This window comes from Dermacentor albipictus, chromosome 3, assembly GCF_038994185.2.
Source record: "Dermacentor albipictus isolate Rhodes 1998 colony chromosome 3, USDA_Dalb.pri_finalv2, whole genome shotgun sequence".
NCBI lineage: Eukaryota > Metazoa > Arthropoda > Arachnida > Ixodida > Ixodidae > Dermacentor > Dermacentor albipictus.
The window spans coordinates 150,899,518-150,925,388 of record NC_091823.1 but is presented as its reverse complement, the minus strand read 5'-3'; the positions used below and the strand labels follow the sequence as shown (position 1 = coordinate 150,925,388).

General features: G+C 46.3%; 1 protein-coding gene across 4 annotated transcripts in view; it reads right to left on the bottom strand.

The window, feature by feature from the left end:
* The window catches only part of LOC139056978 (uncharacterized), a 117,375-nt gene that overhangs the window by 24,573 nt on the left and 66,931 nt on the right, over positions 1–25,871 (bottom strand). For 3 of the 4 annotated variants that reach the window (XM_070534761.1, XM_070534764.1, XM_070534762.1), the window contains exons 7-8: positions 18,086–18,199; positions 784–897 (exon numbers count right to left, since the gene is read on the bottom strand). In XM_070534761.1, the coding sequence (XP_070390862.1) occupies positions 784–897; positions 18,086–18,199 (228 nt within the window). The remainder of the gene's footprint in view (positions 1–783; positions 898–18,085; positions 18,200–25,871) is intronic. The other variant, XM_070534763.1, reaches the window with a different exon arrangement.

The following is a 25,871-nucleotide window of genomic DNA, read 5'->3' as shown; positions in this document are numbered from 1 at the left end:
ATCTGAAACGACATAAATACGAAAAAATGCTTCAAAGTTCGTTAATTTCCACTGACGTAGCAACACTGGGGATTCGTTTCGGAATGAAAATAATCGGACGTTGTCGACAATTTTCTAGTCTAATACACATTTTAGAGCGGCAAAATTATGAAAGTAAACAGTTAGGAAGAACAAATATAACATTCGACTGATTATGGTTTACATTTTCCTTATTTATTTATTTATTTATTTATTTATGCTTTCAAGTTAAACCTAAAGGCCTTCTTCTCACTGGTTGAGGATGATACATAGTGGGGACCAACACAACTACAGATCAACAGCACTGTAAATATAATGGCAATTGAAGCAACAACTCACCACTTAACCGTCAATACATACACAACAAAAATGAAGAAAAAATTTAAATGCAGTAGAATAGGAAGTGCTATAACCATCGTTTCAGTATCTTTGCGTTCAGTTAAGCAGGAAAACACATGTGTATAAATATATAAGTATGTGTTCTGAAATAAAATAGTTGCGAGTGCAGCGAGTGCCGTCTTTTCCTGTTTGTCTTCACTGTGTCCGTGTCAGTGCGCTGCTTCACCAGCAAGGTATGAAGAAAAAAAACGTTCTATGTGCGGACGCCATATGCTGCCATGTGAATGCAACGTGCCGACAGGCGCCTATTTCTCCATAAAAGCATACTGCATGTATGATGACACACTTTCACTTATATATTCCTGAGCTTGCAGTAGATCATAACACTTCGAAGTCGCACAGTGCGCGACTGTGGTATAGTAGTACCTTTGGTGGTATCCGTTTTTCTCGCGGTGCGAACTACTACTACCGGGTATACGCTGCTGCTGACGTCTTGACCCGCTTCGTCGTTAGTTGACGTGTATTCCTGTACTTCAGCACCTGCAAGGTCATCATCGAAGAGAAGGGATAAGTGAAAGCGGAGGAAAAGCCCCACGAGCATCACGTCCCTTCTGTTTAGACTGAACTGAACATTTGTTCTTAAATGAGAAGAAGCGGCAGTGCGTTTATCCAGTTGGCATTGCAAAATGCAAGCACACGGAGAGACACTCCTTATGACTCATTGAAGCGCCCTGGACCCTGTGCGAAATTCAGAGATCAAAAAAATAAAACCGAAAGCGATCATAGTAATTTATTACTTCATCAGTCAATAAAGTGGTAGCCTTCGTCAAACGATCGTGGTACCAATATGATAAAAGTTAGGTCAGGATGGCACCTATTAGGTATATTATTAATATGGTTGCATTTGGTGCCATATGGCACCATAATGGTAGCTTCAGAGCAAGTGCACATTTCTCGCTCTACAGAGCATATAATATGCGTTTTCCCTAGAAAATGACAATACTAAAAATTCTTCGAAACTTTTTTGGATTCCCCTTTAGTGTAAGGAAAACTTATTCTACTAATGTTCACGACATCAGAAACAATCATTAAAATGCATGGGCATCCTTTAGAACATATTCTTTTATAGTGGAAATGTGTTATAATCGCCTGTTCATTGACGGAACCCGTCATGACTGCACTTATGCCTTTAATACTCTTGCGAGGTATACTGATAAAACGATTTCAACATTGTCGAGTTCAAGCAACCAGAAATCATGTTATCTGTGTCATTTTGCGTTCAATGAACTCCAGCTCCTAAATCCCGATTCTGGGAGCATAATTCAGAGCTTTCTGAATCTTCAGCGTCTTTTTTTTTCACTCTCGCCTCCAGAAATAGGCAGAACAAAAACTTTGCTTCACGATGTGTTAGACGACATTCATTTGACGCAACGCGGCTAGGTTTTATAGCGCACTGATTGCAAGTGTGGTAAAAGCACGGAGCCGCCCCTCCCACTAGGTCAGACATGAAGTACTTCGCTGTGCTTTCTCCCCGGATACGGAATCCGCATTATCTACAATTCACATATGCAAGAAAACTCACGTGATTGGTGTTTAGAGTAGCCCTGCCAGTTCTTCTACTAGTCAACTGTGTGAGATGTGTTCAAAGTTTATTGCCATAGACTATGCTTTCAAAACCTCATTTGTATGGACAATTTTAGCACACCTCATGTCCATTGACCTTCTCTGTCATCCTCTAATCGTCACCGCGCATAACATTAAATATTTTCATTGTTGGTAAGGATAGCAAAAGTAGTTGAAGGCATTACATGCAAAGGGTTCTTCTTATTCTCATTTTTCTCTGCTAGGTTCTTGTGCAGTAAAGCCCTCGATTTGGAACAGTTTAAAGCATCTCTGGTCACAAAACTGGCTATTCTCACTGAATTGATTGGTTTCGAAAGAGCGTTTGGGTTAGCAACATTCCGTTACCTCTACCACGGTCACAACTATAAATTGATATCTGAGCTGCTAATTTCTATACACTGGTCGCACTTTGTGAAAACTATGCCGTTCATACTATACTGCTTGTAACGAACAGCTCGTTGAATCATGCATTCAGCATTATTGTTTACTGAAAAGGTAGCAATGTAAGTACTTCATGTATGGACTAAGAAATCTTTTATTTATTGTGGCGTGCAAACAGTATTAGGTTGAGGTGAAGAGCAACCCATTAGGTTAGCACTTCCTGGTGCGGTAAAGCTAACGAACTTCTTGTCAGAACAAATTCTGCTGAAAAATTTCGCAGTGTACCTGTTAGCCTCTACTTGCTCGTGGTTGTTCGCGGCAAGTCCTCACGGGAAAGAAAACCCTTCCGCTATGAAGCTTCACGCGAAAAGTGTATGAATTCTTTGGTATCACGCATACAACATACAGCGCAGCATTCATTTCAAATAAGAACAAACGTAAAACAAGTATCCAAACCGAATGATTTATGATAGTGCCCTTCTACTAACAATACGAAGCGCGAAGCACTCCGCGCATACGTTTCGCGGTAAAGATTGCTGTTGCGCGACCTGCCGCGGCGACGGCAGCTTGCGACGTGGGCAGTGACGTCACCACCCTTTCGTATGCAAAAGAACCAGCCTAGCAGCTCATTTGATCGTTGTTGCAGTACCTCTGTGGGAAGGCAGCACGTAGTTGGGACTCCCTAGGAGCAGCGTGAACACATCATCATCATCATCAGCCTGGTTACGCCCACTGCAGGGCAAAGACCTCTCCTATACTCCTCCAACAACCCCGGTCATGTGCTAATTGTTGCCATGGCGTCCCTGCAAACTTCTTAATCTCATCCACCCACATAACTTTCTGCCGCCCCCTGCTACGCTTCCCTTCCCTTGGAATCCAGCCCGTAACGCTTAATGACCATCGGTTATCTTCTCTCCTCATTACATGTCCTGCCCATGCCCATTTCTTTTTCTTGATTTCAACTAAGACGTCATTAACTCGTGTTTGTTCCCTCATCCAATCTGCTCTTTTCTTATCCCTTAACGTTACACCTATCATTCTTCTTTCCATAGCCCGTTGCGTCGTCCTCAATTTGAGTAGAACCCTTTTCGTAAGCCTCCAGGTTTCTGCCCCGCAGGTGAGTTCTGGTAAGACACAGCTACCATACACTTTTCTCTTGAGGGATAACGGCAACCTACTGTTCATGATCTGAGAATGTGTGAACACGAGAAGTGGCAAATGGAAAAGAAAGCGCAATGCAACCAGCGGCGACATGCGGCCGAAATTTTCACTAGTGCCATTACTCTAAATTATATTTCTGCCAATATTCTAAAGCTATAAAGGATTCCATAAACCCATCAGCAGTTGCAGTGGTGGTTTCGGGCAGCTTCGGTGGAATGTACTTTCACAAGTCTGGGATGGCAAATCATGTTTTTTCTGCAGTGAATTTACCACAGGTGCTACGAGAAAATGTAGTATATTTTGAAATACGTTTTAGGTTCATGGTACGTCATCTTCGCCGTTCACAATACCTAATGAGATTCGCCAAGGCCCCACTATAATTGCCAATACCGCCAACGGCTACTATCACTCTGTGTTTGCACGTGAAAAATAGCATCTTCGCGTAGCCTCAAAATACTTATGCTGCCTCCAGAAACAGTGACAGTTTGACCAGTCTGGTGGCCAACACAACTATTGGTAAATCTTGACAAAAATAAAAGGGGTGGCCAAGATAGTATTCCAAAGTGATTAATTGTTCTCTATTCCCTGTGGACTGCTAACTACTGCGGCATGTTATTGAGCACCTGCTACTTTCTTTTTGAAAACTAGGGAATGGTCTTCGGCTTTACAAATGCAGGAATTAGCAAGCTTGATCTAACTACAGGCGAATATTAACTTAATATTCACGCAAAATGCTAAGCCATGAAAACTTATAAACACATGATGACATTCTTGCAATGTAATGACTTGTAATTTTACAGACAGCCCACATACAGGCGAGGTTTTTGCCATGTTAAGCAAATAACTTATACTTAATGCGTGACGTTGCTGCCAAGACGAACACTGGTGACCAAACTTGCTCTATTTCTATTTACTTTTCTGAAGCTTTCGAGGCAGTCTCTCAGTAAACAACTGATCTAATTAATCGGAGCATTGAGTAATCTTTGAGTGCAGTTCGGGATACCTAGTTTTATTTTTCAAAGCTCTAAGTTCATCTTTGACTCTATGGACCCTTCTGCCGTTGATGTACCATCAGATGCGTTCCGTAGGGCTCGGTGTTCTGTGCCCGCTGCTCTTGCTATGCATTAACTGCCTTTATCGTTTACATAACGAAAACTGAGCAATATACAATGGAATCAAATATTATCCAGGTCATCGACTTGAGTGCATTTCATATCCTTCATATGGTGTACTCCATAGAAGGTGAACAGTAACTTTTGCATAAGCTATTACACTACTATCCTTAACTAGAAGCTCACCCCGATCGGTTTTCGATTATAGCTACCATGATTCAGAATTATATAATGCCGAAAAATTGACAGCAGACTTGTGGTACATTGAAGAATCACAGTCCAATTCGCAGCGAAGCTGTTTGTTCCCAGTAGTTGCAGTATGAACTTCGGTTGCCTGTAACTACATCACACACTTTAGAGCGCTACCCGTATATGACTGGCGCGGCTGACACCTCGCCCGCATATTACGCTTTCGAGCACTTGTATAGACATTTTTACACGAGCAGGAATTATTAGGCAAAGCTTTATTTGGCCAAAACATTTGAATAAATTCCCCCGCACACTTTTTGCTAAATGTGGCTTCGGTTTTGTTCTTACTCTTCCCAGGGCAGCGGTCATATTAGGTCAAAAATTTTCTACATCACGAAAAAATTACCGATAACGTGCCCCTAATGAGTGATGGATTTCAGGGAGGGGGTTGGTAGGGCCACTCACATCGTCTCCCCCTTCCCCTGCAAGCCAAGCCGTCCGCATCTTTTGTCAGTTTTCTCGAAACACGCCCTATCCCCAACCAGCGAGCTTCCTTTGAGCCCGTTGAGCTTTACCGTCCAGTGTTAGGGCTCGGCGTGCGTTACGAGATGCACGTGCACGGCAAGGAGCTGTACAATAAAGTCCATTGCGTGGTGCCGCATTGAGCATATCACCCCTAGGAGCCAACCATTTGCAAACATCGGCGCATGCGGAACCGTCAGACCGGTGACCAGCTGCATTTTACAATATTTGTGTTCAGACGAGACCCTGAATGTTTATCGAAAACACCAAGGGCCGGAGGAATACGTCACTGCTCCTCGCCTGTGAATTCACTCCTACTGAGTCTTGCTTCAATCACCGTAGCCTGTGTTCGTTGTGTCGTTATCAAGACCGTCATCGAGCGCACTGTGGGCCACGGGTATTGCTCTCTTAAGAGCCATTTTGTTCTCAGCAACCCTTGTTGCATCGTTTCATTGGTCTCGCTTCACCATCAATGAAACTAGTTATGTTTCCCTTAACAATATTCACAAGTGGCCATGCTACAACTAGGCGATTCGGGCAGAATGCCCCCACCCACCCCCTACCGCTGGCAGTCGTAGCACCGAGCAACCACCCGACCTCATTATCTTCCAGACATACTACTGCTTTGCAGCTCTTCTCAGGCCTGGTGAATGAGTTGACTTCTTAAAAACTGCAAGTCTTCTTTCATGTAAAAAATCTCCAGATTTCCGGGGATGACAATTGCACAGGAGATGTGCTGCGCTCCGGATATTGTCTGCAGGGTGAATCTAGGCGGCGTCCACTGCGCCTGGCAGCGTTCTCTTCGCACGTCAACAGCATCTCTTTCGACTCACACAGCTAATACCACCGGGCCAATTTTGTAGCCTGCTGGCAGCGCACGCTGCGGCGTGGGTTCCAGTCATTTCGCCCGCAACCATACAACCACACACGGTAGTTAACTGCAAGCCCCAACAAAACTCTTTGCAAGACAGTTATTTTAAGCGGCACAAATTACACACGAAACACTATCCACGGCTTAAAGAAAGCATTTCCTTCTAAACTTGTAGTCGCACAAAGCTAATGAAACTCCCGGTACCTACGTGTTGTGTTTATTTGCGTCACCGTTGTAACGTATGCTTATTAACTGTTAATGAAATACAAACACCATTCGTTCTTCCCCACCGCTAATATGTACCACACTGCAAACGTGACCCAGTATTTTTGGTGCTTCCCCGTCACAGGAGCTCGTGCACTCGAGCGACACGCATATTGTGACGCAGGAGTTCTCACAACGTTTATTCCGCGTCAAAGATTGGGCGAACCGACCACGCCCACAGCACGGATCACACTCGAGAGCCAGCCCCACAAGCGATGATAAAGAAGAACCCCATATGAACCCCACATGATGATGATCATGTACAGATGAGAAAGAATAGCTTATAAATTCCCACATTAATGTCCCCTCGCGCGAGAGCGGTCATCCTGGCCGCAATTCAAAGGGGCGGTGAACGTCTCGCGAAAGGCTTCATACGGGAAACGTGGACAATCTCAGTGGCGCGGCAGCGGCAGTCATTTGGAACAACACCTGGTTCCACGCGATAGTTAACCGGAGAAGTCTGCTCCAAGACTTTGTAGGGACCGATGAACCGAAGCTGATACTTGTCACTCAAGCCAGGAGTACGAACTGGTGTCCGGAGTGGCACTTCCTCGCCAGGGCGGAAACACATGACGCGATGACAGGCATCGTAATGCTGCTTGCGGTCCTGTTGCCGTGCTTCTGTGTTGATGCGGGCGAGCTGGCGAAAACGCAGAATGTGGGACACGTATTCTTCACAGGAGGATGGACATTGATGGACAGTTGGCGCGAAGAAAGAGACTTCAAGACAGGAAGAGGGCGAACGACCATAGACAAGGTAGAATGGCGAGTAACCGGTCGTGCGTCGAACGGCGGTATTATATGAAAAAGTCAAGAATGGCAAAATTGCGTCCCAGTTTCTGTGATCCGGGTCGATGTACATGGCTAGCATGTCTGACAGCGTGTGACGAAATCACTCTGTGAGGCAGTTGGTTTGCGGATGGTAACTGGAGGTAGTCTTGTGGGTGGTTCCGGAGGCTCTGAGTACTTCGTCTAGTAGTTGCGAGAGGAATGCTTTTCCACGTTTGCCCAGGAGGACGCGAGGAGCACCGTGACGCAGTAATAAGGATTGAAGTAAGAATGCAGCAACTTCAGAGGCTGAGGCAGAACTCACACAAGTTGTTTCGGCGTACCGTGTCAAGTGATCAACGGCTGTCACAATCCATCGTTTACCGGTGAGAGTCACAGGAAGAGGACCATAGAGGTCAACGCCAACGACCTCAAATGGTTGCGACGGACAAGGAACCGGTTGCGGTTGTCCGCTTGGAGCTGATGCAGGGAGCTTTCGACGCTGACATAGGGCGCAGGAAGCGACATACCTCGCTACACTGGCGGACAATCCAGGCCAGTAGAAGCGACCTTTGATGTGGTCATAAGTTTTCTGGAAACCAAGGTGACCAGCAGTCATGTCGTCATGAGAAGCCTGCAGGACGTGAGCACGTAGAGAGCGTGGCAGGACAGGAACCCAGCGTTGACCGTCAGGGTGATAGACATGAAGGTATAGGACGCGGTTGTCAATCTTAAATTGCGTCAGCTGACGATGTAGGTGGGCGTTAGGCGGGCGCGAAGCTCCTTGAAGGTGGTCTATGAGGCGCCGACAGTAAGAGTCGGCAAGTTGATGAAATTTGAAGGATTTGTTGTCGTGTGGAGGCATCTCGTCGACAGTGGCCAAGGAAGCTTGTCACGGATGGTAGTTGGAGGTCCATTGCATTGTGTCGTAGGAAGTGGACAGCGAGAAAGCGCGTCGGCATCTTGGTGTTTTTTTTTTCGCACTTGTAGGTAATAGTAAAGTCGTATTCTTGCAGTCGAAGAATCCACCGACAAAGCCGTCCAGAGAAGTTCTTCAGCGTTGAAAGCCAGCATAATGTATGTTGGTCTGTAACGATCGTAAAGTGGCGGCCGTGAAGATAACGTCGAAACTCCTGCACAGACCAAATGATAGCAAGGCATTCCTGCTCCTTGATGGTGCAATTCTTTTCGGCCTTTGTCAGAACGCGACTTGCGTATGTGACGACCCTCTCACCTAAAGTGTCATCTCGCTGTAGGAGAATGCCACCAATTCCGTGACCACAAGCATCCGTATGCAGCAGGGTAGGAGCAGCTTCATGAAAATGGCGTAATACTGGTTCAGACGTGAGAGCGCGCTTCAGATGGGCGAACGCAGATTCACATTCGGGAGACCATACAAAGGGAACATTAGAACCTAGTAATTTGTGCAGAGGTGACGCTATTGAGGCGAAGCCTCGTATGAATCGGCGAAAATAGGAAGCGAGGCCTAGGAAACTACGCAAACCTTTGGTCTTTTCGGGACGAGGGAAGTGCTGAACTGCCGGAACCTTGTCAGGATCAGGACGAATGCCATCTTTGATCGCAATGTGACCTAGTAATTGATCGTCTTGCTCGCAAAATGGCATTTCTTGGTGTTTAGCTGAAGTCAAGCGTTGGCAAGGCACGTGAGATCTTCATCCAGACGTTGCAGGTGCTGAGAAAAGGCTGACGAGAAAACAACAATATCGTCCAGATAGCACAGGCAAGTCTTCCACTTGAAGCCACGAAGAACGGTGTCAATCATGCGCTCGAACGTTGCGGGCGCATTGCAGAGGCCGAATGGCATGACATTAAACTCGTAGAGCCCATCTGGTGTCGAAAACGCTGTTTTCTCATCGTCCTCATGCATAGGTATCTGCCAGTAGCCGGAACGCAGATCGATGCTGGAGAAGTACTCGGCCCCCTGCCGGGAATACAAGGCATCGTCTATTCGCGGCATAGGGTATACATCCTTGCGTGTGATCTTGTTAAGCGCTCGGTAGTCGACACAAAATCGGACAGAGCCGTCTTTTTTCCGAACCAAAACAACGGGGGAAGACCAAGGGCTAGCATAGGGGCGTAATATGTTTCGTTGGAGCATGTCGGTGACGTTCTCGTCAATGACTTTCCTCTCGGCTAGCGATACGCGATACGGTCTACGGCGCACGATGGATGTGCCTTCTGTCTCTATCCGATGCGTCGTTATTGAAGTCCTTCCCAACGAAGCTGAATGCGCATCAAAGTAAGCTTCATGTTTTTGGAACAAAGTAAGCAATTGTTGTGACTGCGAAGGTGTCAGATCGGAACTGATGGCAGGCGCAAGAGCTGAAGGAGATGCGGCCCGTCCGGTACAAGGAACTTCAGAGGAAGCAGGTTTAAAGGAAGCGACAGATATAGACTCCGATTTAGTGGCGCAAGCCAATGTAGTGCCTTTAGGGATGAGAATCTTTTCGGATGTCGGGTTTGTAGCGTAGAGAAGTGCAGAGCCATGATCAAACCTAACGAGCCCTGATGTAAAGGCTATCCCTCTTGCGAGGCAGCATGCAGATGGTAATACGAGCACGTCGCCGCAGTCAATGACGTCAGACGTGATGGTAACGGTGCTTTGATGGCGAGGAGGTAGCGCGGTATCTTCTGCAGCAAGCAAGTGAAGGGGTGCGACATCTGCATGAAGTGAATAGGTCGTGTCGGTCATATGGAGAACGCGTTGCCCACAGCAGATGGAGGCGGAGGCCGTAGAAAGAAAATCCCATCCCAATATGAGCTGCTGGGCACACGAACATAGCACTGCAAATTGTACGTAATGCAGAAGCCCATCGATGGAAATACTAGCAGTGCACATGGCGATAGGTCGAAAGGAGGCCCCTTGAGCAGCGAGTAGCGTAGGTCCATCATAGGGGTCGTAACTTTCCGAAGTCGCGAACGCAATTCACGGTGAATGACTGAAACACTAGAACCAGTGTCTATTAAAGCTTATACTTGTACACCTTCTACTACAACCAATATCACATTGCACGGACGCGATGGAGGAATTTCTGCCCTGTCGTTCGATGCAGCTTTTCCTCCAAAAGCTGCATAACTCAGTTTTCTGGACGATGCTCGGCGAACTGAGAAGCAGGTCTCAGTGGGGACGTAGAGCGGCGAAGGGGTGACGGCGAGCGGCGTCTCGCAGGACGGTACGTATGAGCCGTCTCGGATGCTACAGTACGCGATGGAGAGCGTCCGCGCGGTGGACCATAAGGACGGCGTTAGTTATGGAAGCTCCCTAGACGTTGGAAAGTAGCTCCGGGCGAAAATTCATCCATTTCGTATACGTCGTACCGGCGACGCTGGTCTTGCTGGCGCTTGCGGCAAAAACGTGCTATGTGGCCACGATAGCCGCAGTAGTAGCAGATGGGACGAGGAGGACGCCACTGCGAATAGCTGGTTTCGGTAGGTGCGCTGGTAGTCATGGAAGCGATGTGGGCCGGTGTTTGTTTTAGAGGCATCGGTGGAATGTTGACTGGAGTAGCTGCGGCTACTTGTGCGTAAGTTGATGGGGCCCTAGGGGTTAGAGGGTCCGTGTACGCTGCACCAGCCATGGACGCCAATCCCTCCTTGATGACGTCTCGCAGATTGGTATCGGAGGCATGAGAAAGCGTGGGCCCTACGGCTAAGCCAAGATACTGGAGCTCTTCTCGAATTATTGCGCGTATCATTGCTCGTAATGTAGGGTCATCGGCGGTAGTCTCTGCAGTTGTGTCTGGCTGCGACCATACTGATTCGAATTCGTCAAGGCGCTGGCAAGTAGCGGCGATATCAGCGACGGTAACGGGGTTCTGGATGGCTAAAGCATTGACAGCAACAGCTGCGATGCCTTTGAGGGTGTGGCGAACCCTGTCTGATTCGGTCATGGCCCTGTTCACGCGTCGACAAAGAGCAAGCACATCCTCGATGTACGACGTATAACGATTCACCGGGTTGTTGCTTGCGAGTGTCGAGCACCTTTTTTTGCGAGGGCAGAACGAACAGCTGGTGTGCCGAATATTTGGCGGACCTGCTGTTCGAAAGCACCCCAGTTCGAGAAATCAACCTCGTGGTTGAAAAACAAAGTCTTCGCTACTCCTGTCACATAAAAGGCGACGTGACGTAGCTTGGACGCATTGTCCCAACGGTTAGCCGAACTCACACGGTCTTAGTCGTCCAGCCAATCGTCGACGTCTTGCCCGCGAAGTCCAGCAAACAGATGGGGATCACGCTGGTGCCCACTGGCACCCCAATACGGAGAGGCTGGGTTAGCCGAGGCCGAGATGGTGGATGTAGAAGTGCCTGTTGGCTCGTCCTGCGACATGCTGGCGGACAGCTGGCACAATCGGCGACCCGATTGAAGCTCCAGGAGGTTGAGCGGGAAGTCAGAGGACGGAGGACCGAAGAGCACACTCCACCACTTGTGACGCAGCAGTTCTCACGACGTTTATTCCGCGTCTAAATATTAAGGTAGGAAACAAGCAACTGCAGGGCGTGATTATACACCGAAATTTTTTGAGAACCATGTTTTTGTCTGTTTGCAGCTGTAATTTACATTTTTTCCGAAGAAGGAAACGATATAGTTTGCAAGAGATCATTAAGATCTTCACTCCTCTAAAAAAAGCCCTACAATTTGCAGTCGAAAGCACTAAACAAGCCACCTCATCAGCATCTTCCCAACGCAGCCATTGGAGGCAAACAAAAACGAGCATCTATGGTAATTTAGGGTCAGCATCATGTAGCGTATTCCTTCCTCTTAAAGACAAATGTCAGCACCCTACATCTGCCTGTAACCAATGTAGCGAACATCGAATCAAAGGATTGGACGTGATATCCTCGAGGGCTTGGTACACGTCTGTCACTTTGTAAGGGCCAGAAATTGTAAAGTTTATTGGCACACAAGCTCATGAATGCATGACGCAGCACGTCTTCGCAAAGCATTGATTCCCCCGGACAACTACAACTTTTCATGATCAGTTCGAAGAAAAAAACGGCAAGCATGAAAATGGCACGTACATCAGTCGTATTTAAAAATGTTGAAGTGGCTTGTGTTCTCCGGTTATCGTAAACGCGTGTGCTGGAAGTACTGCGTTATCTTCATAACAGGGAGAGTGGGACGCACCATAAAAATGTCGTCCTTCAATAATTCGTCACACAACCACTCGTCCTTTGCGAAAGTGCTGGGAAAATATGGTCAGCTTTCCATACGTGAGGCATACAAATACCAAAACGAGTCAATGCAGGCCGCGAAAGACTTCCTCTGACCTGAAAAAATATGACCAACCAAATATACATACAACGTGCGCATCGAGAGAGCAACAACCAAAACCACCTGTTTCCAGTGATAAAGTCGATAATCTTTCTATAGTGGCAGAATACACCATTTCGGGAGCACTTATACGACGAAACACTTCTTGAGCGGTCAAATCAAGCCTTATTGATTTCGAATGAGAGTAATTTCCATAATGTTCTGCGCTTACGAGTATCAAGAGAGGATATTGAACTTCAGAAACACGTTGTAGGCAAATCATTCCCAGCCACCCATATCAGCAAGATGATCCAGAAGAAACCTATAAAGAGCTGTGGAGCCAAGGGTCTTGCTACACCTATTCTGTGAGCGACGTGCACAATTCAGGCGTCTAGAGCAACATGTTCGACGAAACGACCAATGTATCTCAAACATCGAAGCGAAGACTTGTCCTGCCATCGGTACACGGGAACATGGTACGAGTAGACTTTCTCCAATTCGTCGACCCGCACAGTGGCAGCGATTCTGTAGACTCCAACGTAACCGAGCCCATCGTGAGAGGAAAAGTACTCGCTAAATAGGTTCTGAAAATGCTGAGGAGCCGATAACTTTACTTCGGCAGGCGAGTTGGCATAGCGTCACGATTTACAACGTCATGATGTGAGAGGTATGTGCTATTTGAGAAATTAAGTGGTGTGCCCCAAACGTAGTTCCCTCCCCGTGATTTAACATTGTCCTAGTCCATGTCATCGCATATTCATGCTGTCAGGAATGAACTAGCGATTATGGAGGAGATAATTTCTTCCTTCACCGCAGCAGCGAACAATTGTGCTCAAAGCCCGCTCTGCCACAAACTTAAAGGTCCTCGTGGGACCAGATCGGTCTAACGGCACTTTTTATCCAGTTTTGAGAATCACGTTTGCTCTGTCGCTAAAATTCTTTAAACCGTCGCCAACTGGAGAGGACTACAAAGCGGTGTAAAATCGAGGTCACTCCTCGCCGCTGTTGGTGATGGCGAGCTTAAAATGGCGATAGTTCGCCCTTCGGATTTACTGGCGTACACGCCCCCATTGTGTTGCCTCTACCACAAGGAGTGTGTCGATGCACACACACAGCAAGGAACACGTTGACAGACACCGCAGCTCTAATGAAAAATTTACTGACGATTACGATACTCCCTGATGTTAAACCGGACGGCAGCTCTATACGTGTTTCATTACGCCATATATTGGATGGCGTGGGCAATCAGTGTTCTGCGGCACACTGCAAACGGAGCGAAGAGTGGTGAGACTGCCTCGCTAATCGTCAGATCGCGAGAGGCAGCGAGTGGTTTACGCGAAGGTGTGATTCACAGCGGCCGCCGCAGACAAACCTCCACTAAGGCAGTGCTTGGTTTGCACATATGGTGTCTTAGGACGCGCTCACCACATGCCATCGGTGAACAGACAACGGCAATCTACTTTGACACCATCTCCTAGCGACTGTCGCCGCAGAGGCCATCTTGCGTGGCACTACACCTTCCTTCTCACGCTCTCGCCATAGCCTCCTCCCCTATGTTTCGCCTCATGGTTCCGCTGCCTTCTCTTTCTTTGCTTTCTTTCTCGCGCTAGCTTCACTGCTGCCGTATTTTATCCCCGCTGCACTCCCCATTTGCTCTTTCATCCTTCAATCTACTCCTTCGCTAGGTTACGCCGAGGCACGCCATCGCTCAACGTAGGAAAGGGCGCCTAAGTGCTGAGCTCTAAAAACGGCAAACAGGTATTGACGCCTCTCTAGGAGCAACCCATAGCGCTGGCGAATGAGCCTGAAAGAGAGCTTCAGCATCCTCTCATCCCGAACACACAGGCTCACAAGTCTAGCACTCAGCACTATCTAGAGGCCCTCTACAGGATGTCGGAATATATCCCACATTGGATAATGAATTAGCAGATCCTAAATCAATGTTAACAGAAGAGATTTTTGGAGTATGCGCACTCTTCATTTCTATGCGGCCTCAGCTGTATAACACCGCAACAGACGACGAGGCAAACGTAGTGATGGACATTGCCTAGCAATATGGGTCACCTATTGGAAGTCATGCTCCGATAGGTTCAAGTGGTAATAAAGCCGAACTGCGGCTATGGCGGGAAAATTGGTAGCGGGAAACGCAATTTCGAATACGTGTTTATTATCACCAATAATAATATTCAACCCTGTTCTGACCCTTTCTCGAGTAAGGTCGTCAATTACAAGACGCAAATCATCTCCAGCATTCCTGAAGAAAATATCATCAAGAAGTCACGGTTACTCAGGTATTCGCCATCAATCCTCATTTCTAGTCCTTCCCAGGCTAATAGCTTGAATATCTTTAAGCCTGCCATGCATAGCATTGGAGCGATTGTCTTTTTTCCTAATGGTTTTCATGATCTGTATTTGTCGACGCTCTTGTGGAGACTTAACGTAGCTGTAGAGTCTTTTTTGGATATTTGACAAGACAACCCTGTCTGCTTCTTGTACTCCACTACGTAACGCATGCCTCCCTGCTCGTATCTCTGCAGAACGAAATTCGTTTCGTAATCAATAAAGGTAATCAATAGCAGTTTTCTGTGCTCTCAAGATTTCTCTATTGCATGAATGATGTCACAGATAGGATCCATTGCGGGATACCTCTTAATGAGGCTAGCCTGTTCTCTGGGTGCACTGAAATCAAATGTTGCCCTGCTTTTTTATGAAATTACGTTGGTGAATATTTTTCAGCGTACCGAAAGCACACTTGTGCGCCCATAATTTTAAAATTATTTGAGGTCTGCCGTATTCCGCAGGAGGCGCCTTGCAAAGCTCTTCAAAACTTCATCCCTGGCATGGGCACTTTGATAGTCAGTATAGGATTACTTTGCTGCCTTTATCATATTGTCGTATTTGCTGGTGAGATTATCGTGCTTATTGAACATCTATGTACATCTTGCTCTTTCTTACGCGAAGTTTCCATCTCCCTGATTTAATGTTGCCCAATTTCCCACAGTTCCCTTGACCTTTGCGCCATTTTACCATGCAATATTCCTTACTTTCTTTCCTTTTTCGTAGGCTTTGACAGTTCATTAAATTGCTTCTCATTTCTGAAGTTTCACACTTCCATGCTTACTAGTTTCTCTAATCGGCCGTTTCATCCTTGGTTGAGCTGATAAACTTGTTGCCTCGGTGCCTTTTCTCAAAATTTATTTGGTACCACTGGAATCAGACTAGTTGCGGTTTGCGGTACTATTCAATATCTACATATTAGCGCAATCTTTTTCCGAAGCCGGACATTTGTCCTAGAGTGCTCGTCTTATTAATCTGCTTTGCACCTGACTGCCTCCAATTTTGTTGTTTCTTTTTTGGTTTAATATTTAGGGGTCAATTTACGTTCTGTATTCACAGTTGCAGTTAGTGTTCTGTGCTTTTTTTGCGCACTGTCCGGAGCATAAATTCTTTTCTCGTTGTCTGTGGGTCTATAAATTCGAGATATTTCTCGATAACATGAGCCAACACATTGCTAGCATGCGCACTGCATTACTGAAGAAAAACATTTTGGACATGTCTCTGATCAAAGGGTTCCCCCACAAAGCAGAGCAGTTCCTCTGTATACAGGCTGCCATTGAATGAGTCATTAGTACCGAGCACTGCACAAAGTACCCACTGAATTGAACGAATGCTGCTATGCTAGAAAAATAATAGGATGGTAAAGAAAATGAAGCTATTTCATCTGCAGCCGTTGAACACACTTCAATGTTACCAAACAAAATCGGCAGAGCCATTTATGACTGCTTACGTGTGGTGATGCGAAAAGAATAGCTAAGAAGGGTGACAGTTTGTGCTAGTTCGGTTTCCATTTTAGACTGTGTGGTACAGCGCAAAGCGTCGCGCTGTCCCAGACACTCTAGTATAGTAGCTTTGGTGAAATATTTTCCATTGATCTCTTCGATATGCATTCGAGCTCTTTCAGCTGATCCAGTATGTGTGTGTCCATGTGTCACAGCTGCCGCTGAGGTCGACCTTTCAAGGTCCATCGCAATAGACGGAGCACTGATGAAACGCGAAGAGAAAGTGACGCGCGGGAGGCATTGCGCTCATTTTATACACACATGACTTGGTGCAACCTCCTCCCCATTGGCGGCGTCGTCACGTGACCAATGGCGCACGCACTAGACCACGCCTTTACTCAGCCAGTTAGCTGCGACATGACGCGTGCAATGACGCACGCGACACTTTTAGCCAGCCAGTACCTCGGAGTCACCGTGCCATTGGGGAAGCGTGCTCGTCTATCATCCCGGAGGCGCGAGTTTGGTCCCCACCCAGGCCCAGATGTGCGAACTTTTCTATTCGAAGCCATTAATTTACTTTGTTCACAGAAAGGTCGTGGAGAAATTTGTCGTCCATCCGGGCACTTTTGCCGTATTTTTACTGGTTGCGCCGCCAGCCATTTTTAGTACCATCGTTCAGTCACGCCGCCGACTACGACGCCGGATTTTCGCGTAATGGGGCATATAATGTGTTCGCATTAGGAGTCTTACGCATTGTGAGAACAGGTTTTCAGCTTCTTGTTTGCCGATTTTGAGCCGAAAAATTTGCAAACACTTGAGACAGGTGGCGACACCACCTCAATGTGAGGTCATGCAAATTGACGTTGTCTGCTGGGTCTCGTTACATTTTTATTGGTAAAAATCAATCGCACTGCATTTAAAACAGCGATTGCAGAATTTACCAACATTCACTATCATTTACTGATCTGAAACGACATAAATACGAAAAAATGCTTCAAAGTTCGTTAATTCCCACTGACGTAGCAACACTGGGGATTCGTTTCGGAATGAAAATAATCGGACGTTGTCGACAATTTTGTAGTCTAATACACATTGTAGAGCGGCAAAATTGTGAAAGTAAACAGTTAAAAAGGAGAAATATAACATTCGACTGATTATGTGTTACGTTTTCCTTATTTATTTATTTATTTATTTATTTATTTATTTATTTATTTATTTATTTATTTATTTATTTATTTATGCTTTCAAGTTAAACCTAAAGGCCTTCCCCTCACTGGTTGAGCATGATACATAGTGGGGACCAACATAACTACAGATCAACAGCACTGTAAATATAATGGCAATTGAAGCAACAACTCACAACTTAACCGTCAATACATACACAACAAAAATGAAGAGAAATTTTAAATGCAGTAGAATAGGAAGTGCTATAACCATCGTTTCAGTATCTTTGCGTTCAGTTAAGCAGAAAAACACATACTTATAAATAAATAAGTATGTGTTCTGAAATAAAATAGTTGCGAGTGCAGCGAGTGTCGTCTTTTCCTGTTTGTCTTCACTGTGTCCGTGTTAGTGCGCTGCTTCACCAGCAAGGTATGAAGAAAAGAAACGTTCTATGTGCGGACGCCATAGGCTGCCATGTGAATGCAACGTGCCGACAGGCGCCTTTTTCTCCGTAAAAGCATAGTGTATGTGCGAAGACATACTTTCACTTATATATTCCTGAGCTTGCAGTAGATCATGACACTTCCAAGTCGCACAGCGTGCGACAGTGGTGTAGTAGTACCTTTGGTGGTATCCGTTTTTCTCGCGGTGCGAACTACTACTACCGGGTATACGCTGCTGCTGACGTCTTGATCCGCTTTGTCGTTAGTTGACGTGTATTCCTGTACTTCAGCACCTGCAAGGTCATCATCGAAGAGAAGGGATGAGTGAAAGCGGAGGAAAAGCCCCACGAGCATCACGTCCCTTCTGTGTAGACTGAACTGAACATTTGTTCTTAAATGAGAAGAAGCGGCAGTCCGTGTATCCAGTTGGCATTGCAAAATGCAAACACACAGACAGGCACTCCTTATGACTCATTGAAGAGCCCTGAACCCTGTGCAAAATTCACAGATAAAAAAATAAAACCGAAAGCGATCATAGTAATTTATTACTTCATCAGTCAATAAAGTGGTAGCCTTCGTCAAACGATTGTGGTACCAATATGATAAAAGTTAGGTCAGGATGGCACCTATTAGGTATATTATTAATATGGTTGCATTTGGTGCCATATGGCACCATAATGGTAGCTACAAAGCAAATGCACATTTCTCGCTCTACAGAGCATATAAGATGCGTTTTCCGTAGAAAATGACAATAGTAAAAATTATTCGAAACTTTTTTGGATTGCCCTTTAGTGTAAGGAAAACTTATTCTACTAATGTTCACGACATCAGAAACAATCATTAAAATGCATGGGCATCCTTTATAACGTATTCTTTTATAGTGAAAATGTGTTATGATCGCCTGTTCATTGACGGCACACGTCATGACTGCAGTTATGCCTTTAATACTCTTGCGAGGTATGCTGATAATACGATTTCAACATTGTCTACTTCAAACAACCAGAAATCATGTTATCTGTGTCATTTTGCGTTCAATGAACTCCAACTCCTAAATCCCGATTCTGGGAGCATAATTCTGAGCTTTCTTAATCTTCAGCGTGTGTTTTTTTTTTCACTCTCGCCTCCAGAAATAGGCAGAACAAAAACTTTGATTCACGATGTGTTAGACGACATTCATTTGACGCAACGCGGCTAGGTTTTATAGCGCACTGATCGCAAGTGTGGTAAAAGCACGGAGCCGCCCTTCGCACTAGGTTAGACATGAAGTACTTCGCTGTGCTTTCTCCCCGGATACGGAATGCGCATTACCTACAATTCACATATGCAAGAAAACTCCCGTGATTGGTGTTTAGAGCAGCCCTGCCAGTTCTTCTACTAGTCAACTGTGTGAGATGTGTTCAAAGTTTATTGCCATAGCCTATGCTTTCAAAACCTCATTTGTATGGACGATTTTAGCACACCTCATGTCCATTGACCTTCTCTGTCGTCCTCTAATCGTCACCGCGCATAACTTTAAAAATTTTCATTGTTGGTAAGGATAGCAAAAGTAGTTGAAGGCATTACATGCAAAGGGTTCTTCTTATTCTCATTTTTCTCTGCTAGGCTCTTTTGCAGTAAAGCCCTCGATGTGGACCAGTTTAAAGCATCTCTGGTCACAAAATTGGCTATTCTCACTGAATTTATTGGTTTCGAAAGCGCGTTTGGGTCAGCAACATTCCCTTACCTCTACCACGCTCACAACTATAAATTGATATTTGAGCTGCTAATTTCAATACACTGGTCGCACTTTGTGAAAACTATGCCGTTCATACTATATTGCTCGTAACGAACAGCTCGTTGAATCATGCATTCAGCATTATTGTTTACTGAAAATATAGCAATGTAAGTACTTCATGTATAAAATAAGAAGCCTTTTAATTACTGTGGCGTGCAAACAGTATTAGGTTGAGGTGAAGAGCAACCCATTAGGTTAGCACTTCCTGGTGCAATAAAGCTAACGAACTTGTTGTCAGAACAAATTCTGCGGAAAAATTTCGCAGTGTACCTGTTAGCCTCTACTTGCTCGTGGTTGTTCGCGGCAAGTCCTCACGGGAAAGAAAACCCTTCAGCTATGAAGGTTCACGCGAAAAGTGCATGAATTCTTTGGTATCACGCATACAACATACAGCAAAGCATTCATTTCAAGTAATAACAAACATAAAACAAGTATCCAAACCGAATTATTGTTGATAGTGCCGTTCTACTAACAATACGAAGCGCGTAGCACTCCGCGCACACGTTTCGTGGTAAAGATTGCTGTTGCTCGACCTGCTGCGGTGACGACAGCTTGCGACGTGGGCAGTGAGGTCACCACCCTTTCGTATGCAAAAGAACCAGACTAGCAGCTCATTTGATTATTGTTGCAGCACCCCTGTGGGAAGGTACACACTAAACATTTTTGCACCCTTATGGGTGTTAATAAGGGTGCTTTCGGCATTACACCCATGCTCACACCCTTCTAGCACCCATTTCGGCCAAAGCACCCTATCACAAGGGTGGATACCACACATAAGGTGTGACTTTGCTCAAAGAAGGGTGTTAAATCGACGCCTGAAGGGTGTTGAACGTATTGATGCATAAATCTGAGTAACGTGTACACGTCCACGCATTGAGCAATGTGTGTATGTATTGCATTTTTAATGTGAAAACGTTTCATGGCCTTTCAGGTAGGAAAGGTGGCGTTCTCCGCAACAACAATCCATACGGGACCCTGCTCATGCGAATCTTGTCATTTCCCTTGAAAGCATTCAGAAAGCATTCAGGACCGCGCCGCCCGTTTTATTCTCTCAAATTATTCACTTCATTCTAGCGTCACGTCCATGAAAAGAACACTAGGTGAACCTGACCTTTGGTTACGTCGCAAATACTTTCGTCTCTGTCTTTTTCATAGAATATGCTAATTTAACCCTTCTCGTAAAGAAAATCTTTTTACCACACGAAGTTCTCGTCTCGCATCGACCATCAACACAAAATTGATGTGCCATTCTTCCTTTTTGCCAAGAACAGCCACTGAATGCAACCGCCTTCCCGCCTCCACAGTCTCAATTTGTGACACCACTAATTCAAGGTCGCCGTTCAAATTATCTTATGGTTTGATTTTCTATGTTTGCGCTGCATTGCAATTATTGCATATTTTCACCACTTCTTTCTGTTGTGCCTACTAGGCCTTGAATGTATATAATAAATAAATAAAATGTGAAGTCATCACCGTCTTGTATGACGTCAGTAGTGATACATAAGGTAGTAAATACAACAACGTTAAGTATGAGCAATTATGGGTAAATAATGTGAAATAATGTGAATAATGGTGGAATAAATTGCATTAAGGTTCGTACAAACTATAGCACGGTGGATTACGGGACATTAAGGTAGAATTGTGAAGAACACGTGACAATGTATGAACTAACGTATCATGGTCACGTGACAATTTCAAGTGTAGATGCGTGAAGCGATTAAGTTTTCCCATTCCTAAGTGACTGTCGATATTTCTTCAAGGATTCTGATGTTACTGGCATGACGGCCACTCCAAAAATGTATCATCCAGAAAAAGAACGCCCTTTCACTTACAATTCCATTATCATTATTTTTCGTGCTCACAGGAATATTAACAAGCAATTAAACACTTCTAGAAAAACTGCAGTAGCAGAGCGAAAACACGAGAGCAACTTGCGCAATTCTGCACTAATATTTCGGTGCCCTTAATAGCCCAACAAAAAGTAGTGAAATGGAAGAAGCTGTTTGGATACATTGCTGAACAAACAGGGACGTGCTGTTGGACGAGCCTCTGCTGTACAATGGCATCAACGTATAATTTGCATGGTGAATCCATAAAGAAGACTTATAGAGGCGAGATCACGTTGGAAGTTCTCAAACCCGAATTTCCACGTACCTTGCCTAATTCATTCAGAGGTTTACTAAGCTACTGATCTGCTTTCTAAGTGCTTTCTAAGTCCTCAAATACAGCTTGTAAGGCAGAGCCTATATATTAAGGGCTGGTGTCGTCAAAGCTGTAATTTCTTATCCAGAGCATACGCATTTGCAAACGCAGTCTTCAGTCTCCTCATGAAAGTTTACGCGTCGCTGTCGCACGACCAAGATGTGAGCGTCTTTATCGAGCCATGATATCGCTGAAACTACGCTGTGACCTCGCAAAGTTGCTTCGTTCGGACGCAGCGAATAATCTAATCGCACCAGCAGAAGAGCGCCGATCGTCTCGCTCACGGTCCCGATTTGTGTACTGTACCCTCAGTGATGCAGCACAGACTGCGCCCCCTACCCCAATATAAAATGCCCGGCACGAAACGTAGTAGCAACTACCCGCCTCACCGCTCTAGTTAGAGACCACAACGAAGCAGCAGCAAACAGGTGGCCATGCGAGCAAGCAAACCTGTCAGAATAAACGTTCAATTTGCGCGGCCGCCCCATGCCCAATGAAAAGCGACCGGAAGTGACGACCGACGCTGTACCATCACTTCGGCGTGCGGCAGGACGGGAAGGCGGAAGCTGCGCCATTACGCTCGTTTTCGCGTGCGTTCGCGTCACGCGCTGTGCGAAGTCATTTTAAACGTGTAATTAGTTTTGCGCGCGGGGTAGAAAAAGATGTGGCCCATGCTTTGAGTATTACTCGTGCCCCACTTCAAAGCAAAGCGTTCGTACGCACTGGAAGATGGATCCACGAAGGCTGAAACGAGAAGTTGCAACGTGCCCGGTCGGTAGTACTGGCATGATGGAAACTTTCAGGCAAGTGCCCGTTTATTTGGTATTTGTTTTGTTCGCTTTAGAAATATCTCACTGTGATCTCGTAGCATAATTCATAATTCGCTAATGTAAGAGCAAGAGCAGCTGCACTCCTACTAGGGCAAGTTAACTACCTCGATCACGTCCCGTGTGACTAATGTTTGTCAAATCTACATCGGGCGTGGTGCGCCTGCATGGGGCTCTTGCATTGCCCAGGGGGCGCTGCGAAAAAGGTGCTAAAAAGCGCCCTCTGTGCAAAAATGGGTCGTACCAAGCTCGGTCGTCTGCTTCGGAAAGCACGTTTACAATATGGACCCGCCACTTTCGGTTGTGTTGTTTCACGGCCTGCAGCGAATATCGGGCGCCGAAGATTTTTTCAGAGGTGGCACGTTGCGTAAAGGCAAGAAATTATGCAGTGCCGAATACGTGTACGCCGTTCAAGAATTAGGCGGCGAAGTTTTAGCACCGTGTCAATCGCAAGTGAAGCGAGTCGCGTACGAAGTGGAACTTCAGGTAAGGTTTGCACGCTAGCTGCTAGATTCAGGCGCACAAACGCGAGGAAATGCTTGCTATAAATGAATCCACAGCAGCGATAAGCAGGCATCATGTATACGGAACTGCTCGAGCGCACGATCGTACGCGCCGCGACGGTAGTGGTCTTTCGACATGCCGCGAAACGGCGGGCCTCCTGCAATCTTTGTTGACTGCATGCTGCTAAACAAGTAGTTATGCCTGCGTTGTAGTAGCGGCCATCTGTCCCTTTCAGTAACTGGTAATAACTGATGCAATGCATATGAGCTCGCACGTACGTGCGAATCACGCTGCAGCGCGAGCTCGTGCGCTGTTCGCTTGATGTAGGTTTTAATGACAGCGCTCGAACATCGATGTGCTGCAATCAATACTGCCTTGCTGCGCTGCCTCAACGTGCTTGCTTGAGATCAAGGATGAGCGCATTTAACTCTCTTAACCTGTGCTGCTCGTATTGGAGTAGTGAATCGTCATCGAATGAGCCCGACCATTTGTGCTCATTTGAACACACCTGGTCACTTCACCACTTCGCATCGGTCGTATTGTTAATTGTCGCTGTGACCGGGTCTCGAATCGTGAATTGCCAGCCATGCCTGCTGCAATGTCGGTCTGCTGTCGGTACTGTAGGTGCAAAAGACCGAACATTAGAACGCAGATAATCAAGCAAGCTTCAAGACAGGTGAAGCAGTCGACATGGCGCGAAGTTTCGCTTACTCAGCGCGACGAACTGCAGCTATGCAGCGCGCCCGACGCTCCACTTCGTGAGGCCTTGAAGGAAAACGGCAGAATCTGATGTTGGGATTCAGGCCATCTTGTTCATGGCAGCCCGCGACGCAGAAGTAATGACGGTGACGCCTTTTCGAGGCTGGATCGGCGTCACCGATTCCTTCTGCTCCTAGCATTACGTCCCACGGCACACGGAGAGTCCGTTTTCGTTAAACTATAGGCTACGGCGAGCTCGCAGCGTGGTCTGTGAGAAGTGACGAGCCTTTTCGCACTCGCAACAGGGCAGAAAAAAGTGCGAATCGACGCAAAACTCGGCCTAGAAACGTGCTTCGCCACAGCCAGGGTTCAATACGACCCAAGCTGGTACGACCCAGATGTCGTTTCTCGCACCGCCACCAGGCGCCGCTACTATACCTCAAACTCCAGCGCAAGACGCCCATAGTTACGCTTTATTTTTAAGCGCTTGAACGTTCATTGATGTGATTCTCTTGTGCGTTCGGCGCGGCTGCTTGTAATACGGTCGTTCGCACTTCAGTTAAATGTGGTCGACCACTTTTGCGTCGCGTAGAAAAAGGACTCGCTTAGCCACCTTTCGAAGGAACCGGCGCGGTATTGGTACTCCCTGATGCGGTCGCGTGCTGCTGTTGCTGCTTGCCGGACGCCTTCAGCATTTTTTCGGCTCGCTTTGTCTGTGCGTGTGCGCGTGCTCGCGCTCGGCTTGATTTGTGTTTGCGCTCAGCTCAGCTCGCTTTGTGTGTGTGTGTGTGTGCGTGCGCTCGGCTCGCTGTGTGTGTGTGTGTGTGTGTGTGTGCGTGCGTGCGTGCGTGCGTGCGTGCGCGTGCGTTGAGTACATGCCGGTTTGTATGGGCCGGCGTGTTTGCGCGTGTATAGTGCGTACGTGTTTTGTGAGTGTGTTGTCTGTGGGTCGCTGTGTGTGCGTGCACGTGTTAGCGTGTCTGCCTGCATGCATGTATGTGTGCTTGTTTGTGTTCATCAATGTGCGCGTGCGCGCTTTTGTGTCTGCGCTTTGAGAGTGCGTATATTTGTGTGTGCGTGTGGGTGCGTTTTGTGTGCGTGCGTATGTATTGCATGAGGCCGGTAGAGTTTTACTCGCAATAAAACTCTTCCGATTTGGTGCAGCGAGTGTTCCCGCCTGAAAGCCGAGTTTGGTTTCAAGCCACCCTGGACAACTGCTGTATGAGGCGCCGTTTCTCGGGAGGACCAGTGGGAAGGCGCCAAGTATACGCTTCGTCCTTTTTCCTCCCATGCCCTGATGAATCGATATCCTTGTTTTTTATTGTGAAAGGAACGTTACATCCAGAGCATAAATAAATGATTAAGAAATCTGGTAGTGTGTTTCGCCATTACAATAATTCCGATCTTAAAGACGTGGATTTCCCATTAGCCCACATTTCTTTCGATACAGACAACCGCTGAAATTGTTAGCGGCAGGTTATTCGAGACGTTCTACGTATATAGCAATTGTCTTCAGGAGCTTTAATGAATTTTGAAAATTTGAAGTGTTGTGCTTTAGAGGTATCATATACAAGCTTTAGGTCTCCGGGTAATTTGCATGCCCTTCGAGAGCTGTCGCCTATAGCCCTATTGAAACTCGTAACTACAGTTTGGAGCACTGGGGAAGCTAGAAGGCTTGTCCTGGCTCTCGAGAAAGTGGCTGGAGGTGTAGGTTGAGGAGTTTGGGGTTGGTAACACAAAAGTATTTTTTATGCCTTAGCAGTAGGAGTGACACAGGATAAAAAAATGTGTGTTTCAAGCACAGGAAGCTGCTCATGTGGTAGAAGCATGCGTGTGTGTGTGTGCGCCCATGCATGCTTGCGTGTGATGAATTCTCTCCTCAAAAGGGAGTATGTGTGTAAGTGAGCTATTTCATTGCTGGTCTGTTTGCCAAGAATTGGCAAGAAAACACAATAATCA